Source organism: Epinephelus fuscoguttatus, linkage group LG4, assembly GCF_011397635.1.
Source record: "Epinephelus fuscoguttatus linkage group LG4, E.fuscoguttatus.final_Chr_v1".
Classification (NCBI taxonomy): Eukaryota; Metazoa; Chordata; class Actinopteri; order Perciformes; family Serranidae; genus Epinephelus; species Epinephelus fuscoguttatus.
Window position 1 is genome coordinate 47,171,609 of NC_064755.1, and position 18,954 is coordinate 47,190,562.

At 40.0% G+C, this 18,954-nt stretch overlaps 1 protein-coding gene across 1 annotated transcript; it reads left to right on the forward strand.

The window, feature by feature from the left end:
* The first annotated feature begins 3,639 nt into the window (after positions 1 to 3,639).
* LOC125887906 (NLR family CARD domain-containing protein 3-like) lies at positions 3,640 to 18,854 on the forward strand. The gene is made up of 11 exons (XM_049575017.1): positions 3,640 to 4,403; positions 4,646 to 4,811; positions 4,914 to 5,021; positions 5,165 to 5,272; positions 8,999 to 9,053; positions 9,189 to 9,417; positions 12,194 to 14,015; positions 14,117 to 14,284; positions 14,385 to 14,552; positions 14,649 to 14,695; positions 16,454 to 18,854. Exons 2-11 carry the CDS (start codon positions 4,672 to 4,674, stop codon positions 16,996 to 16,998), a joined length of 3,390 nt encoding a protein of 1,129 aa, XP_049430974.1. The 5' UTR covers positions 3,640 to 4,403; positions 4,646 to 4,671; the 3' UTR covers positions 16,999 to 18,854.
* Positions 18,855 to 18,954: the final 100 nt, after the last annotated feature.

The window sequence follows — 18,954 nt, forward strand, 5'->3', positions numbered from 1 at the left end:
TTATAATGTAGACTACATAGACTACATGTTATAATGTTTAATGTAGACTACATGATATAATGTTTAATGTAGACTATATGTTATAATGTTTAATGTGGACTACATGTTATAATGTTTAATGTAGACTATATGTTATAATGTTTAATATGTAGACTACATGTTATAATGTTTAATATATAGACTTCATGTTATAATGTTTAATATACAGACTTCATGTTATAATGTTTAATATATAGACTACATGTTATAATGTTTAATATGTAGACTACATGTTATAATATTTTATATATAGACTATATGTTATAATATTTAATATACAGACTTCATGTTATAATGTTTAATATATAGACTACATGTTATAATATTTAATGTAGACTACATGTTATAATGTTTAATATGTAGACTACATGATATAATGTTTAATGTAGACTACATGTTATGATGTTTAATGTAGACTACATGTTATAATATTTAATATATAGACTATATGCTATAATATTTAATATATAGACTACATGATATAATGTTTAATGTAGACTACATGTTATAATGTTTAATGTAGACTACATGTTATAATGTTTAATATGTAGACTACATGTTATAATGTTTAATATATAGACTACATGATATAATGTTTAATGTAGACTACATGTTATAATGCTTAATATGTAGACTACATGTTATGTTTAATGTAGACTACATGTTATAATGTTTAATATATAGACTACATGATATAATGTTTAATACATAGACTACATGTTATAATGTTTAATACATAGACTACATGTTATAATGTTTAATATATAGACTACATGTTATAATGTTTAATGTAGACTACATGTTATAATATTTAATATACAGACTATATGTTATATAATGTTTAATATATAGACTACATGATATAATGTTTAATACATAGACTACATGTTATAATGTTTAATATATAGACTACATGTTATAATGTTTAATGTAGACTACATGTTATGATGCTTAATATGTAGACTACATGTTATAATGTTTAATGTAGACTACATGATATAATGTTTAATATATAGACTACATGATATAATGTTTAATACATAGACTACATGTTATAATGTTTAATATACAGACTACATGTTATAATGTTTAATGTAGACTACATGTTATAATATTTAATATGTAGACTACATGTTATAATGTTTAATATACAGACTTCATGTTATAATGTTTAATATACAGACTACATGTTATAATATTTAATATATAGACTATATGTTGTAATATTTAATATACAGACTTCATGTTATAATGTTTAATATATAGACTACATGTTATAATATTTAATGTAGACTACATGTTATGTTTAATATGTAGACTACATGATATAATGTTTAATGTAGACTACATGTTATAATGCTTAATATGTAGACTACATGTTATAATATTTAATATATAGACTATATGCTATAATATTTAATATATAGACTACATGATATAATGTTTAATGTAGACTACATGTTATAATGCTTAATATGTAGACTACATGTTATAATGTTTAATGTAGACTACATGATATAATGTTTAATACATAGACTACATGTTGTAATGTTTAATACATAGACTACATGTTATAATGTTTAATATATAGACTACATGTTATAATGTTTAATGTAGACTACATGTTATGATGCTTAATATGTAGACTACATGTTATAATGTTTAATGTAGACTACATGATATAATGTTTAATGTAGACTATATGTTATAATGTTTAATGTGGACTACATGTTATAATGTTTAATGTAGACTATATGTTATAATGTTTAATGTAGACTACATGTTATAATATTTAATGTAGACTGTATGTTATGATGTTTAATATATAGACTACATGTTATAATGTTTAATGTAGACTACATGTTATGATGTTTTAATATATAGACTACATGATATGTTTAATGTAGACTACATGTTATGATGTTTAATGTAGACTACATGTTATAATGTTTAATGTAGACTACATGTTATGATGTTTAATATATAGACTACATGTTATGATGTTTAATGTAGACTACATGTTATGATGTTTAATGTAGACTACATGTTATGAGTTTTAATATATAGACTACATGTTATGATGTTTTAATATATAGATTACATGTTATGATGTTTAATGTAGACTACATGTTATGATGTTTTAATATATAGACTACATGTTATAATGTTTAATGTGGACTACATGTTATAATGTTTAATGTAGACTATATGTTATAATGTTTAATATACAGACTACATGTTATAATATTTAATGTAGACTGTATGTTATGATGTTTAATATATAGACTACATGTTATGTTTAATGTAGACTACATGTTATGATGTTTTAATATATAGACTACATGATATGTTTAATGTAGACTACATGTTATGATGTTTAATATATAGACTACATGTTATGATGTTTAATGTAGACTACATGTTATGAGTTTTAATATATAGACTACATGTTATGATGTTTAATGTAGACTACATGTTATAATGTTTAATGTAGACTACATGTTATGATGTTTAATATATAGACTACATGTTATGATGTTTAATGTAGACTACATGTTATGATGTTTAATGTAGACTACATGTTATGAGTTTTAATATATAGACTACATGTTATGATGTTTTAATATATAGATTACATGTTATGATGTTTAATGTAGACTACATGTTATAATGTTTAATGTAGACTACATGTTATGATGTTTAATATATAGACTACATGTTATGATGTTTAATGTAGACTACATGTTATAATGTTTAATGTAGATTACATGTTATAATGTTTAATGTAGACTACATGTTATGATGTTTAATATATAGACTACATGTTATAATGTTTAATGTAGACTACATGCTATAATGTTTAATGTAGACTACATGTTATGATGTTTTAATATATAGACTACATGTTATGATGTTTAATATATAGACTACATGTTATGATGTTTAATGTAGACTACATGTTATGATGTTTAATATATAGACTACATGTTATGATGTTTTAATATATAGACTACATGTTATGATGTTTAATGTAGACTACATGTTATGAGTTTTAATATATAGACTACATGTTATGAGTTTTAATATATAGACTACATGTTATGATGTTTAATGTAGACTACATGTTATGAGTTTTAATATATAGACTACATGTTATGAGTTTTAATATATAGACTACATGTTATGATGTTTAATGTAGACTACATGTTATGAGTTTTAATATATAGACTACATGTTATGAGTTTTAATATATAGACTACATGTTATGAGTTTTAATATATAGACTACATGTTATGATGTTTAATATATAGACTACATGTTATGAGTTTTAATATATAGACTACATGTTATGATGTTTAATATATAGACTACATGTTATGATGTTTAATGTAGACTACATGTTATGAGTTTTAATATATAGACTACATGTTATGATGTTTAATATATAGACTACATGTTATGATGTTTAATGTAGACTACATGTTATGAGTTTTAATATATAGACTACATGTTATGAGTTTTAATATATAGACTACATGTTATGATGTTTAATGTAGACTACATGTTATGAGTTTTAATATATAGACTACATGTTATGAGTTTTAATATATAGACTACATGTTATGATGTTTTAATATATAGATTACATGTTATGATGTTTAATGTAGACTACATGTTATAATGTTTAATGTAGACTACATGTTATGATGTTTAATATATAGACTACATGTTATGATGTTTAATATATAGACTACATGTTATGTTTAATGCATTATCACCTGTAGTAACCACCTGTAGTGACGGCACAAACACCTCCTTTCATCATCAGTCTGAGGACAGCTCTGGGTCTGTTACTCACATACACTGCCTCACACTCACATATGCACTTCATTACTGATTACTGATGCCACACATTTGTTTAATTGAACTCATGTTTTTGTTAATGAAGTATTATTCTCGTTGTTTTGTTTCCTGTTGTGTGGCAGCTGTTGATCGGGGCTGTGACTCTCACTCCAGCTGAATCCAGTTATTACAATGACAGACAAAGACAGTCTCACCATTTTGCTTCATTGCCTTTTGTAATAAAATATATTTTCTCTTGAACCCGAATGTGAATAATATCGGTGGTGTTTAAAACATGTTTTATACCAGTTAACAGCCAGCAAACATTTTGGAAAATGGCTGCTACGGCCCAATATCCATATGTCTTTTAAATGTAGTAAACTATATAGGGACTGACTGAGATGCACTGAATAATATGAGATGATATTATTGATATCCTAATAATGATTTTATTCATTAAAGACTCGTGCTCTCATTCTGCAGACATCTGTCTCTCCTCCAGATGGTGATGGTCCAGTTTGGTGAGTTGAATTTTGAACATGGTCTGTTCAGATATATGGGAACATTTCAAATGTTTAGACTTTAATGTGGCCATAATGATGAATGAATGATGAATGCTAACTGTAAGCATCATGTAGGAGAGAGAGCAAATACTACTGAACTACTGCTCCTGTAGTAACTGTAGTACCTACTACTGCTGAAACTAATTATACTGAACAAAATCTAAATGTGAACAGAACTAAATATAACTTTGCTCTTTAAGAAACAAACTAAGGTCTTACCTTCAAAATGGACACTGCTAAAGAGACTGAAAATGATCCTGACGGGTCGCAGCTGCCTCCATTGTCCTGTCTGTCCATGAAAAGTGGTGCCTCCATGGAGTATCCTCTGTGCTTCAGAAAACACGCTGCTGCTGCTGCTGCTGCTGGGTTCGTACACGTCTGTTCTGGGCTAAATATCTTTACAACCACTGACAACATGTCTTTGAAAACTGATCATAATGGGAATAAAACATTTTTCTGTCACATCAGCTCAGCAGATTTTGATAAATCAGGCCTCCCTGCCTCGTCCTGTCTGTCCTTGAAAAGTGATGCTTCGATGGAGTATCCTCTGCACTTCAAAATGGACACTGCTGATGGGTACGTATAGTCTGTTCTAGGTTGAGCTGTATGAGCTATGCTAAGTGAAATATCTTTAAACCACTGGCATTAGACATTTCCATGAAAACTGTTGCAGACAATTAATGAGACTAAAACCTGACTTTGTCTTTCTTTCTCATCAGCTCAGTTAATTTTGACAAATCAGACTTTCCTGCGTCGTCCTGTCTGTCTGTGAAAAGTGATGCCTCCATGGAGTATCCTCTGCACTTCAAAAAAGACGCCACTGATGGGTACATACACGTCTGTTCTGGGTTTGGCTGTGGTAGCTATGCTAAGAGCAATACAGCCACTGGTGTTGTCTTTCTTTCTTTCTTTCTTTCTTTCTTTCTTTCTTTCTTTCTCATCAGCTCAGTTAATTTTGATAAATCAGACGTGTCTTCCTTGTCCTCCATGAAAACTCGTCATGACCTCACCACGAGAGATGCTAACGTGTACAAAAACTTTGTTCTGTTTTTAGTCAGACTTTATTTTGTCAGTTCACTTATTTACTAATGTGTTTTATTTATCCCAGTGCAGTTTAAAATGTGTCACTGTCTGATGTTAATAACTGTTTCCTGTCACCTGAAGTAGAGCTTAGATTCTCTGCCCAAGCCCGAGCCCGAGCCTGGCCCGAGGGCCCAAGCCGGGTCGGGCTGGGACCCGCCACCCCCTCTGGCGGGCCCAGGCCGGGCCGGTCATGATGGTTTTTTTTTTTTTGTGTTTTTTTTTTTTTAAAGCTATGATTTGATAATGAAATGTTATAGGCGATGTATGCATTATAAAAAGTAAAATTAAACCACACTTTGTATGACACATAAAGTTACAACAAAGTTCATTACAATGTTGCAACATTGTGCGCGTGCAGCCCTTCACCACCTGTCTCCCAGTCCCCATGCTCGACAGTCTTGCATCACAAAATGGAGCTTCAGGATGCAAAGAAGAAGTTAATATCTGGGGAATTAACACTCTCCAACTGCGCTGGAAAGTCTGAGGTATGGAGCACCTTCAAGTTAGTCGTGAACACCAGTGACACATGTGCGTCAGCTTTGCCAAGTGCATGAAGTGCGACGTACTGATAACTTATGACTGCAAAAAGACGGCGACCTCAACACTGAATCGGCACATGAAGAAGGCCTGCCATGGCAAAAAAGATGAAAGTCAGCCGTCAATGTCCTCATTTGTGACAACTGAGAAAACCATCCCACTGAGAGTGAAGCAAGCCATTACTGAAAAATGTGTGGAGTTTTGCTGCAGGGATATACGGCCATTTAATGTTGTCAGTGGAGAGGGCTTCCAAGCGTTAGCTCAAGAACTGATAAATGTTGGTGCCACACATGGTCGTGTATCAGCCCTGTCAGTCTTGCCTCATCACAGCACCATTTCCAAAACATGTTTAGAAAAGGCAGATGAAAAGAGAGAGGCTTTCACACAGCGGCTCAAGGATGTGCTGAAGACCGGAGATGTTGGAATGAGCACGGATATGTGGACTGACGACTATCGGAAGCTCAGCTACATGGCAATAACGTGCCATTATGCGACCCCCAACTTCATCTTAGTTGGAAAAACGCTGACCACAGCCGCGTTTCCCGCAGAGGATGCCAAAACGGGGAAAAACATAAGACGGGAAATAGTTAACCTGCTGGTTAACAGATTTGGCCAGGACCCCCTCTCCCTGAGCCGAATTGTGTGGGTGACAGATCAAGGTCAGCAACATTATCAAAGCCCTGGAGCCATACAAGAGGCTGTCTTGTATGGATCATCTCATCAACACTGTGATGCGTCACGGACTGGGCACCGATGCTAGGGCTAGGCGGTATGACAAAATGTTCATATCACGGTTTTAAGAAAAAATCATATCGGTTTCACAGTATTTTGCTCAGGGTTGGCCAACTTGACATGCTGCTGTGTTGTGCTATGGCCTATTCAAGTGCCGAAATTTGTTATTTACCTGACAACACCTGAATGCAACACACGCTCCGCTCCATTAGTGCTGTGCTCGGTTATGACTGTCTCGGACTTGGGACTGGTCGCCTTTCATCAGGAAAATATGGCCCGAGCTGTGCTCTAGTGTGCTCACCTGTGTGTGTGTGTGTGTGTGTGCTTTGTCTGTATATGTGTGCATGTGCGTGCGCGCATCGGGGTGAATCTCCGCCGTGCTCGATACAGAGGGCAGAGGAGAACTGTAAACGGCGGTGCGCCGCTGCTAGTTGCATATAGGGGAAACACTGCTCTTTTTGGTATGAGTTCTTCTGGGTCATCGTGTACAGTTGCTTCGCTTTCAGGACTCTCTCCTGCAGCCATTCTCGCCTCTAAACTTTTCTATATGCTCTCACTCTCGCCCACTCAAGCGCGCCTGTGGTGTGCAGCGGTGAAATGGGTCCCTGCTGAAACACTTTCCTGCCGCGCACGTTTCGGACGTTGTTTGGGCTATTCATGGTATTGCGGTATATGAAAAATTCATATCATAAGGAAAATAAATACTGGTTTTCGGTACGAACCGGTATACCGCCCAGCCCTAACGGATGCCCTATCCGAAAACGCACCAGATATTGGAGAGACCATATCTGCTGCCAAAACACTTGAGGTATGTAAAACAATCTGGCCTGGCTGCTCAGTTGTCAAAGACAGTGCTACAAATGAGGGACACCAGATTTAGCACTGTTTACCTCACCCTCAAGTCAGTGCAGGACATCTACCCGGAGCTACGTGCAAAACTGGAGACGCGTGGAGAACTTGAGCACATCGAAAATATTGCACCAGATATGCTGAGCTTTTTGGTCAGTTTTTTGCAGCCATTCTACGATGCGCAGAGACAGCTGGGAAGCGACAAATATGCCACCTTGAACCTGGCTTGCCTCTCCCACAGATTCCCAGCAACAAGCCTTTGTGCTCCAGAGACATGCAGAGTTACTTGCGCAAAAAATCAAACTTGACATGCTACACAAAGTTGCTCTTTTTCTCTGGCTCAAATTCAACCAACTGAGGATGATGTCAGCTGAAGAGATCGCTGAAGTACATGCCCACGTCCGCACCATGCTCTTGCCAACAATGGGGGAGGAGGAGGAGGAAGATGCTGCAGCAGAAGAGACTGACAGGCCGGAGAGGGACACAGGCTTTACGCCGCCAAAAGCCAAAGCCAAGAGAAACTTTTCAGAATGGAAGAACCAACATGTTGATTTTGAATCACACGAGGATGAAGCACGTATTTATATGGTGGACAGCCGCAGCACTAAGCAATCGCCACACTTTCTCCGCAGGTTCAGAGCTGCATGTCTGATCTGATGACCCCGGGGGCTGGGCCAGCCAGTCCATCTCTTTTGGAGTGTTTAAATCGGCTTAATTTAGCCTGTTCTTTTTGGATTTAGTTTTATTCGTTTTGAATACAACTTATTATGTACTATTTATTCTATTTATCATAGCCTAAATGCAAAATTCATGTGCATAATAGCCATATTTGTTTGAGCTTTTTTGTTTATTGCAACCTGAGCGTTTGCACAATCTATTTTTCTATTATAAATAAGTGAATATGTATGTGTGTGTGCGACGTGCGTGCAAAGCATGGGCCAGGCAGCCAGTCAATCTCCTCTGTTTTGGAGTGTTCGGCTTAATTTAGCCTGTTCTTTTTGGATTTTGTTTTATTCGTTTTGAATATATTTTATTATGTTCTATTTATTCTATTTATCACTGTTCATTTTTTTCGTTTGACCTTGGGATTCTAAAATAAACACCTGTTTTAATACCTTCCGTGTTGCACCGTTCATTAAGATCCCATATTTCTGTCATTCAAATAACAAGAATTGTGGGTTAATACTCTTAATTATAACAGCCAACTTATTGAAAAATGTCGGGTTTAAATCGGGCTCGGGCCCATAATTACAGTTAATTGGATGGGCCGGGCTGGGCCCGGACATAACGGTCTGAATTTGAACACACCTGATTCACTTAATAAAATCAAATCATTCTGTGTTCATCATCAGGGACCAACAGGACGGTTCAGGATCAACAGAGATGGATGGAAACACCATATTTAAAGTAGGTCATCTGTCTGTTTTGACGTCGTGAGGGCTAACCTACATGTCGTCTATTTGAAGAATCTGTTGTTGGAGAATAAGTTGGTCCGAGCTAACGAGGATCTGAGCCCTCACTCATTCTTCTTTATCATTACAGCTGGTGGAAGAATACAGTAAGAAGATTTTGCTACGTGAGCTGAACAGATATAAAAAGATTCTCTTCCCACATCTGTCACAACCTTCAGAGTGTGACGGGCAGGACAAAGACAGTTTGACGACTGAAAACAAAAAGGAAGACAGCAGTGCCAGTGAAGGAGCTCTGAAGATCGCTCTACATGCCTTAAAGGAAATGAACCAAAGAGAACTCGCTAACCAACTGGAGAAGCGTAAGTAACAAGAGAACGAACAAATCAAGTAAGATGTCATCATAAAAGGTCATATCTGACAGAGTATCTAAAATGTTTGTTTTAGGAACATAATTGTATCTGGTGTTTTTCCCCAAAATGTTGAGAACGAGGGTGGCACGGTGGTGTGGTGGTTAGCACTCTCGCCTCACAGCAAGAGGGTTGCCGGTTCGATCCCGGGCGTGGGAGCCCTTCTGTGTGGAGTTTGCATGTTCTCCCCGTGTCAGCGTGGGTTCTCTCCGGGCACTCCGGCTTCCTCCCACAGTCCAAAGACATGCAGATTTGGGGACTAGGTTAATTGGTAACTCTAAATTGTCCGTAGGTGTGAATGTGAGCGTGAATGGTTGTCTGTCTCTATGTGTCAGCCCTGCGATAGTCTGGCGACCTGTCCAGGGTGAACCCTGCCTCTCACCCAGTGTCAGCTGGGATAGGCTCCACCCCCCCGCGACCCTCAAGAGGATGAAGCGGTTAGAAGATGAATGAATGAATGTTGAGAACGAAAGAAAAATATTCCAACAAAGGTTACGATGTCGTAACCCTGGTTCCATTAGCACAGGCAGAGCCTCTACTGTCCTCTACAATAGCTAATACTCTCCTCCAATCATGAACAAGCATTTACAAACTGAAATGTGCATAAATATAGCCGGCCAATCAGGACATGTCTGCCTGAAAGCATGCGGACCCCACATTATATAAAGGAGTACCAAGACACTGTCCATCATACCTACACCCTCTTCAGCAGCAGCATAGAAGCGACAGGGCCTCGAGGTAGAGGGCAGAGCCTGTGGTAATAGAACTAAGGTTACAGTACTATAACCTTTGTTCTATCTCACACAGGCTCTGCCCTCTACTGGACTCTATAGGTACAGTGGGTGGACATAATGTTGACCCAGCCACACAGATACTGACGGGCTAAATATGACCCAAAATATGAAAATACTCTTCAAGATGAAGTGAGGAACTCTGCAGCTCCACAGAACCGCCACATTTAATCAAATAACATTTATACTGCTGCAGATTTAACTTTGTCTGTTCAGTCTTGTTCTGTTCGCATTTTTTTCACTGCCAAACTGTTTCTCAGTTTCTGCGTCATGGCTAATCTTATCATGCTCCAGGTGTCACATTAGCATCTCTTTTTACTCTCTCTTTGTAGTGCGGAAAAGGCAACCAAACATTTGACAACCCCCCTGACACCATGGGATGCTCCTGAGCTATAACTGCTACAACCATGTTTACTGCAACACTACAATGAAAAAAAACAAAGGGGTCCCGCCGCTTCACCTGTCAGGGGCTCGTGCTCTCACACAAACAATTACACACCAGCTTACACTCACCTGAATGCACTGGCACGCCAAAGTCACAAAACAGTTAACCATTAAACTTTAAGTCACATTGCATCTACCAAGTAGCAAAAAAAACAAACAAACAGTAAAAGTTTGTGATTTACATGTTAAAAGAAAGGTCTGGCTGGGCCGACTCTCACTTTAAGATTGGAGAAAAAAAACGCCCCAGCTGCTTGTACTTCTTTCAACCAATCACAATCGTTCTGGGCAGTGCCACAGCAACGGTGCGCTTGCAAAAATATTGCCCGGGGGAAACAGGTTTTGGTGTAACACGCCCACAATAATATCACCTACAGGACGCGAACCATGGCAGAAAAATGGCTACATCCCCGCAAGATCAAACACTGCAAAAGTTAGTAAAGGACGTGTTGAAAACGGTTGAAAACTGCTACACAACCGGAGGTGGTAGGGCGGGACTTCAGCAGGTGGCTCGTTCCGCCCAATGAGAGGCTGACCTGTGCAGCAAACTTCCACCCACTCAGACTACCAACGAAGCAGCGAGGGAAGTGGGAGTGGTCAGTGCTCCGTACTGCCGTACCTCTCTTCTTCTCTCTGCTGCACTACTACGCCTCGTCTCATCTCCTGTCCGTGAAGTGGCGAGTGGCAGGCGGCGGCGGCTGTGATCTCTCCTCCTCTAGTGTCTGATGAGATCGATCCATAAATCCTTCCACCAGGACGGGGGTTCCCCGCAGATCAGTCCCAGCTACAGGTGACGGGAGCCTACGGTGACATCACACCGCCTGTTTTGAATCAGGTTAATAATTTGGCCGATACTTCTGTCCAAAATGTCGTTCTTAGACGAGCGGGGACATTTAGCTGAAGGAAACCAACAAAACACACAACACACCCAATTTTCAGCAGCCACAGGAGAGCCCAACACGGCCGGCTGCACATGATCATCACCAGCGGGGGGTCCTGGCAGAGAACTCCCGCAGGACGCTGATGCAATGAAGAAAAGCATCACATCTCTCCACTGCTGGCGTCTAAACGTGGGCAGCATCTGCCAGGCCTCACATGCTAGTGGCTGCTGAACGCAGCTTCCTGTGCGGTCTGCAATGAGACACTGATGAGGAATCCTAAAGTGGTGACTGGTCCGTGGAGAAAGCTGATCAGTGAACACTTCACTGTTGCTGGAGAACAGGATGATGGACAGTGTTGTGGTACTTCATGATATACTCTGGGATCTATACATAGGCACATTCTGATTCGCCAGCTACATTTATGTAAATTTAAGTGAGTGGATGCATGCTTGTGATTGGAGGAGAGTATTAGCCATAGAGTCCAGGAGAGGGCGGAGCTTGTGTAAGAGAGGTTTGTAATGCCAAATGAACTTTTGAGGCAACAAATTCATTTTGAGGTTTTGTCAGTGACATGAACACACCAACATTTTATCCTTGTCTTCTTTGTACCACCAGACATTTATGGCGAGCTCGATGTCTGCCAGCGCAGACTCCGACACAGACTGAAGAAGTTTGAATACATTTATGAGGGCGTGGCTCAACAAGGCACCCAGACACTTCTCAACAAGGTGTATACTGAGCTCTACATCACAGAGGGAGTCAGTGGGACTGTTAATAATGAACATGAGGTCCAGCAGATTGAGGCTGCGACCAGAAGACGAACAGCAGAAGATAAGCCAATCAAATGTGAAGACATCTTTAAGCCGCTGCTCGGACAGGACAGATTCATCAGAACCGTTCTGACTCAAGGAATCGCTGGCATCGGAAAAACCATCTCTGTGCAGAAATATAACCTGGAGTGGGCAGAGGGAAGAGTTAACCAGGATATCCAGCTCCTGGTTAATCTTCCATTTCGGGAGCTGAATCTCATGAAGGAGCACCACTTCACACTGACGCAACTTCTTCATCATTTTCTCACAGAAGCAAGAGAAACAGGGATTTCAGATTTTGGCAAATACAAGCTGGTGCTGATATTTGATGGGTTGGACGAGTGTCGGCTTCCCCTGGACTTTGACCACAATGAGCCCTGCCACAGTGCCTCAGAGCCAACTTCACTGGATTCACTACTGACGGATCTGATCCGGGGGAACCTGCTGCCATCTGCACACATCTGGATTACCTCCAGACCTGCGGCTGCCAAACGCATCCCGGTCGATCTCGTCGACCGTGTGACAGAGATACGAGGGTTCAACGACCCCCAGAAGGACGAGTACTTCAGGAAGAAGATCCCTGATGAAATCATGGCTGAGAGAGTCATCTCACATGTCAAGTCAACCAGGAGCCTCCATATAATGTGTCACATTCCCGTCTTCAGCTGGATATCTGCCACTGTTCTGCAGAGGATCTTAGAAGAAACAGAAAAGAGGAAAGACGATGATGCAGGAGGAGAGATGCCAAAGACTCTGACACAAATGTACACGTATTTCCTGGTTTACAACTTCATGATCAGAACACAGAAGTATTCAGCAGGACACGATGCCTCTGAAACACAGTCCCAGGTGAAAATGAACGAAGAAATGGTCTTGAAGCTTGGAAAACTGGCCTTCGAGCACCTGATGAAAGGCAACATGATCTTCTATGAGAGCGAACTGAGCGAATACAACATCAACGTCACTGATGCTGCGACATATTCAGGAGTGTTCACAGAGATCTCAGAGCATGACTTCGGACTTCATCTGGGGAGGGTCTACTGCTTCGTCCATCTCAGCATTCAGGAGTTTTTTGCTGCGATATACATTTTTCACAGATTCATCTGCTTCAATCAGAACGTGCTGGAACCAGGCGAAGCCACCACTGTCCAGGAGGCTCCCAGCAATGTGTCCAACCTTCTGAAGAGTGCAGTGGATCAGGCCCTGCAGAGTGAGAACGGACACCTGGATCTCTTCCTGCGTTTCCTTCTCGGTCTCTCACAAACATCCAATCAGACTCTGTTGAAGAGAGTTCTGACCACGATGAGGAGCAGTTCACCAAGAAACAAGGAAACTGCCGAGTACATCAAAGAGAAGATCCAGCAAAATCCCTCTCCAGAGAGATGCATCAATCTCTTCCACTGCCTCAGTGAGTTGAACGATCAGTCTCTTGTGGAGGAAATCCAGAACTACCTGAGCTCTGGGAGTTTGTCAGAGACGCAGCTGTCACCATCACAGTGGTCTGCTCTTGTCTTTGTGCTGCTGACCTCAAAGGAAGAGTTGGATGAGTTTGAATTGAGGAAATACTCAAGATCAGAGGAGGGTCTTCTGAAGATGTTACCAGTGATCAAAGAATCCAGAGTGGCCTTGTGAGTAAACAGCAATGTCATCAGCGTACGACCAGATCGCTTCCTTTCTATTGAAATTCAGCAAATGATGCTAATATGTTCAATTGTCTTTCATTTTGAAGGCTTAAAGAATGTAACCTCACAGAGAAATGCTGCAGAGAACTTGGAGCCGTTCTGAGCAGCTCATGTCTGATGGAGTTGGACCTGAGTGACAATGAACTGAAAGACTGTGGAGTAGAGCTGCTGTCTGCTGGACTGGCAAGTTCAACATGTCGGCTGGAAAAACTGAGGTTTGTTTAACAAACCGAACACACGGTCGAATTTGGTGAATACGATTTTTTTATCAGATTCTGTGAATTATTTTAAGTTTGTTTTACTCTCTAATGTCAGGCTGCCGTTCTGTGGGATCACAGAGGTTGGTTGTAGCTTTTTGGCTGCAGCTCTGAGGTCCAACCCCGCCCACCTGAAGGAACTGGACCTGAGTTATAATCATCCAGGCCAACAGGGGACGGAGCTGCTGTCCAGTTTACAGGAGGACATTGAACAGCTCACTGTCAAGTAACTTTAAGTTCAGTGGCACAGCTTGTTTTATTTTGTTCTGTCAATCAGTTGAGCACTTTTTACTCATCAGATGTCCTATGTGATTTTTCCTAGCTTGAACGACAATGCAGAGTGCTACTTGAAGTCAGCTCTGAAGAAATGTAAGTCAGTTTTTTTAAAAAGAAATTGATGACAAGTGTATACTGTGTATGTACAGTACAGGCCAAAAGTTTGGACACACCTTCTCATTCAATGCGTTTTCTTTATTTTCATGACTATTTACATTGTAGATTCTCACTGAAGGCATCAAAACTACGAATGAACACGTGGAGTTATGTACTTAACAAAAAAAGGTGAAGTAACTGAAAACATGTTTTATATTCTAGTTTCTTCAAAATAGCCACCCTTTGCTCTGATTACTGCTTTGCACACTCTTGGCATTCTCTCCATGAGCTTCAAGAGGTAGTCACCTGAAATGGTTTCCACTTCACAGGTGTGCCTTATCAGGGTTAATTAGTGGAATTTCTTGCTTTATCAATGGGGTTGGGACCATCAGTTGTGTTGTGCAGAAGTCAGGTTAATACACAGCCGACAGCCCTATTGGACAACTGTTAAAATTCATATTATGCCAAGAACCAATCAGCTAACTAAAGAAAAACGAGTGGCCATCATTACTTTAAGAAATGAAGGTCAGTCAGTCCGGAAAATTGCAAAAACTTTAAATGTGTCCCCAAGTAGAGTCGCAAAAACCATCAAGCGCTACAACGAAACTGGCACACATGAGGACCGACCCAGGAAAGGAAGACCAAGAGTCACCTCTGCTTCTGAGGATAAGTTCATCCGAGTCACCAGCCTCAGAAATGGCAAGTTAACAGCAGCTCAGATCAGAGACCAGATGAATGCCACACAGAGTTCTAGCAGCAGACCCATCTCTAGAACAACTGTTAAGAGGAGACTGCGCCAATCAGGCCTTCATGGTCAAATAGCTGCTAGGAAACCACTGCTAAGGAGGCAACAAGCAGAAGAGATTTGTTTGGGCCAAGAAACACAAGGAATGGACATTAGACCAGTGGAAATCTGTGCTTTGGTCTGATGAGTCCAAATTTGAGATCTTTGGTTCCAACCGCCGTGTCTTTGTGAGACAGAAAAGGTGAACGGATGGATTCCACATGCCTGGTTCCCACTGTGAAGCATGGAGGAGGAGGTGTGATGGTGTGGGGGTGTTTTGCTGGTGACACTGTTGGGGATTTATTCAAAATTGAAGGCACACTGAACCAGCATGGCTACCACAGCATCCTGCAGCGACATGCCATCCCATCCGGTTTGCGTTTAGTTGGACCATCATTTATTTTTCAACAGGACAATGACCCCAAACACACCTCCAGGCTGTGTAAGGGCTATTTGACCAAGAAGGAGAGTGATGGAGTGCTGCGGCAGATGACCTGGCCTCCACAGTCACCGGACCTGAACCCAATGGAGATGGTTTGGGGTGAGCTGGACCGCAGAGTGAAGGCAAAGGGGCCAACAAGTGCTAAACACCTCTGGGAACTCCTTCAAGACTGTTGGAAAACCATTTCAGGTGACTACCTCTTGAAGCTCATGGAGAGAATGCCAAGAGTGTGCAAAGCAGTAATCAGAGCAAAGGGTGGCTATTTTGAAGAAACTAGAATATAAAACATGTTTTCAGTTATTTCACCTTTTTTTTGTTAAGTACATAACTCCACATGTGTTCATTCATAGTTTTGATGCCTTCAGTGAGAATCTACAATGTAAATAGTCATGAAAATAAAGAAAACGCATTGAATGAGAAGGTGTGTCCAAACTTTTGGCCTGTACTGTGTATATATATATATATATGTATATATATATATATATATATATAATATTACATATAATGTATGTTATTTGTGTTTCATCAGATGCGCATGAGTTGACTTTGGATCAGAATACTGCCAATTCACACCTGTCTTTCTCTGAAGACAACAAAAAAGTGAACCTGGTGGAAACAGCTCAGCCTTATCCAGACAACCCAGAGAGATTTTCAGAGTGGGCACAAGTTCTGAGTGAAGAGGGTCTTTCCTCTCGGTGCTACTGGGAGGTGGAGTGGACTGGGGATAAGACAGGTATAGGTGTGTCTTACAAAGGAATCAACAGGAAAGCAAAAGGTACTGAAGGTATCTTTGGCTACAATAATCAGTCCTGGAGTTTGCGCTGCTGTCACGGTAAATACACAGCCTGGCACAACAGCGATGCATCCACAGATATCCCCCGTGTCCTCGACTCCAAAAGGGTCGGTGTGTTCTTAGACTGGTCAGCTGGCACTCTGTCCTTCTACGCTGTATCGTCAAACACCATGACTCATCTGCACACTTTCCACACTAAATTCTCTGAGCCGGTGTATCCAGGCTTCAGACTGAGCTACACAGACTCCTTCTTTATTCTGTGCCAGCCTGAATACTGTTAAATACCCCAAAATATTCAGTGCACATGTTCATAAAATATGAACACAGAATAAATGAAGGCTGGGGAAAAAGCTTATTGTGTAAACATTTTTTGGAAGATAAAGGGATTTTAGGGGGCTTTGTGTCTAACATGCTATTTGTTTGTATTATCAATATTAAGGTTTCCTATCAAGTCAGAGTTCTGTAGCAGAGCTCTCTCTGGTGGCAAGTCACTCAGAAAGGTCTACTGTACTGCACTTCTATATGTCTGCACTTCTATATCTGCACTTCTATATGTCTGCACTTCTATATCTGCACTTCTATATGTCTGCACTTCTATATCTGCACTTCTATATGTCTGCACTTCTATATCTGCACTTCTATATGTCTGCACTTCTATATCTGCACTTAAGTATATCTGCACTTCTAGATCTGCACTTATATATATCTGCACTTCTATATGTCTGCACTTCTATATCTGCACTTCTATATATCTGCACTTCTAGATCTGCACTTCTAGATCTACACTTAAATATATCTGCACTTATAGATCTACACTTAAATATATCTGCACTTCTATATGTCTGCACTTCTATATCTGCACTTCTATATATCTGCACTTCTATATCTGCACTTCTATATATCTGAACTTTTTTAGTCTTCCAATGACTCAACGTGCTTTTGCACTACGAGACACATTCGCCCCCTAGTGTGTAGGGTTTAGTGGCATATAGCAGTAACGTCGGATTTCCACTGGATGTGTGTCCGTTGCGGAACGGCAGCGCTGGTTATCTGCTGCGTGCTTCGCCGTCCGTCAACACGCACCGGCTGCGTTTGCTGTGCGGAGCGCTGCAGCGCCGAAGGAAGACATCTGGGTGCACCTCCATGATTAACATCTCCTCATCCATGGTGTTCACGGGTTGAAATGACATCTGAAAACCTCTGACTTGTTGACTTCAGGCCTGCCTCTGCCCATTATGACGTTTTCAAGGTGTAGTGCAGGGAAATATGATCCGCCGTGAACACTGTGTATTTTATTTTGAAAATTAACTGGATGTTTTATTTTGTTTCTGTGCACAACTTTCTGCCCCGCACGATCTGCTCTGTGCTGAATTGCTGCGTTGTGCTCCGGCGTCCGGCAAAAATAGAAGTCCTGCGTATCTGTGGCGGAGGGCTCCGGAGTGCCGCTGCCGTGCCAGAGCGCAGACGCAACCAACACGCATCTGGTGGAAATAGGCCGTAAAAAGAGCTGCAGATGACAACAGACTGAAACTTCTCCCATGTCGAGCAGGAGAAATACAGTGGCCAACACAAAAACACAACTCTCCTCGTCTGGAGTCAGTGTTTGGTTTGTCCAATCAGGGCTACTGGAGAAACAACATGGTGGGAAATACAATCACTCTTAGTGTCAGGTGTTCACACATGACTGAAAATATAGTTATGAATATTATACATCTGCTGATACCTCCCCCTGCAGCGATTAGCCACAACATTAAAACCACTGACAGTCATCATGTTACAGTAGGTTTCCTTTGGTCCTGACATTCATGTGGATCCCACCTGAGGCTACGCCCACCCAAACACTGTTAGAATCACTGTCACCTCGACAGCTGTGTCTTTCCAACAATATTCAATAAGCAGTCAATGTAAAGATGTATGGATTATACTCTGAAACAAGAGTGACTTGAACGTGTGAAGGAAACATACACCAAATATGAACTTTATGTTACCAACTATTTATTTTGTGAAATGTTCATGTTATTATCAATGTTCATATTAAACTGTGATGGACTGACAGAAGTGTGATCACTGTTACACAGAAAATATACAGTAGAAGTGAAACAAGCAGTGAAATAAATAAAGAATTCATTTCAAACATTCCTGATCTGAACATGTTTCTTTCATTTCTTTTTTATTCACTCATAAAAACACAAACCAAACTGCAGATTAAAAAAAAGCTCTTCACTCCTGTTATAAAT

Coding starts and splice junctions, on each gene's coding strand:
- LOC125887906 (XM_049575017.1), top strand. CDS start 4,672: ATGGACACTGCTAAAGAGACTGAAAATGATCCTGACGGGTCGCAGCTG. Junction 4,812..4,913: donor GCTGCTGCTGCTGCTGCTGG/GTTCGTACACGT, acceptor CTGTCACATCAG/CTCAGCAGATTTTGATAAAT. Junction 14,285..14,384: donor TGTCGGCTGGAAAAACTGAG/GTTTGTTTAACA, acceptor CTCTAATGTCAG/GCTGCCGTTCTGTGGGATCA.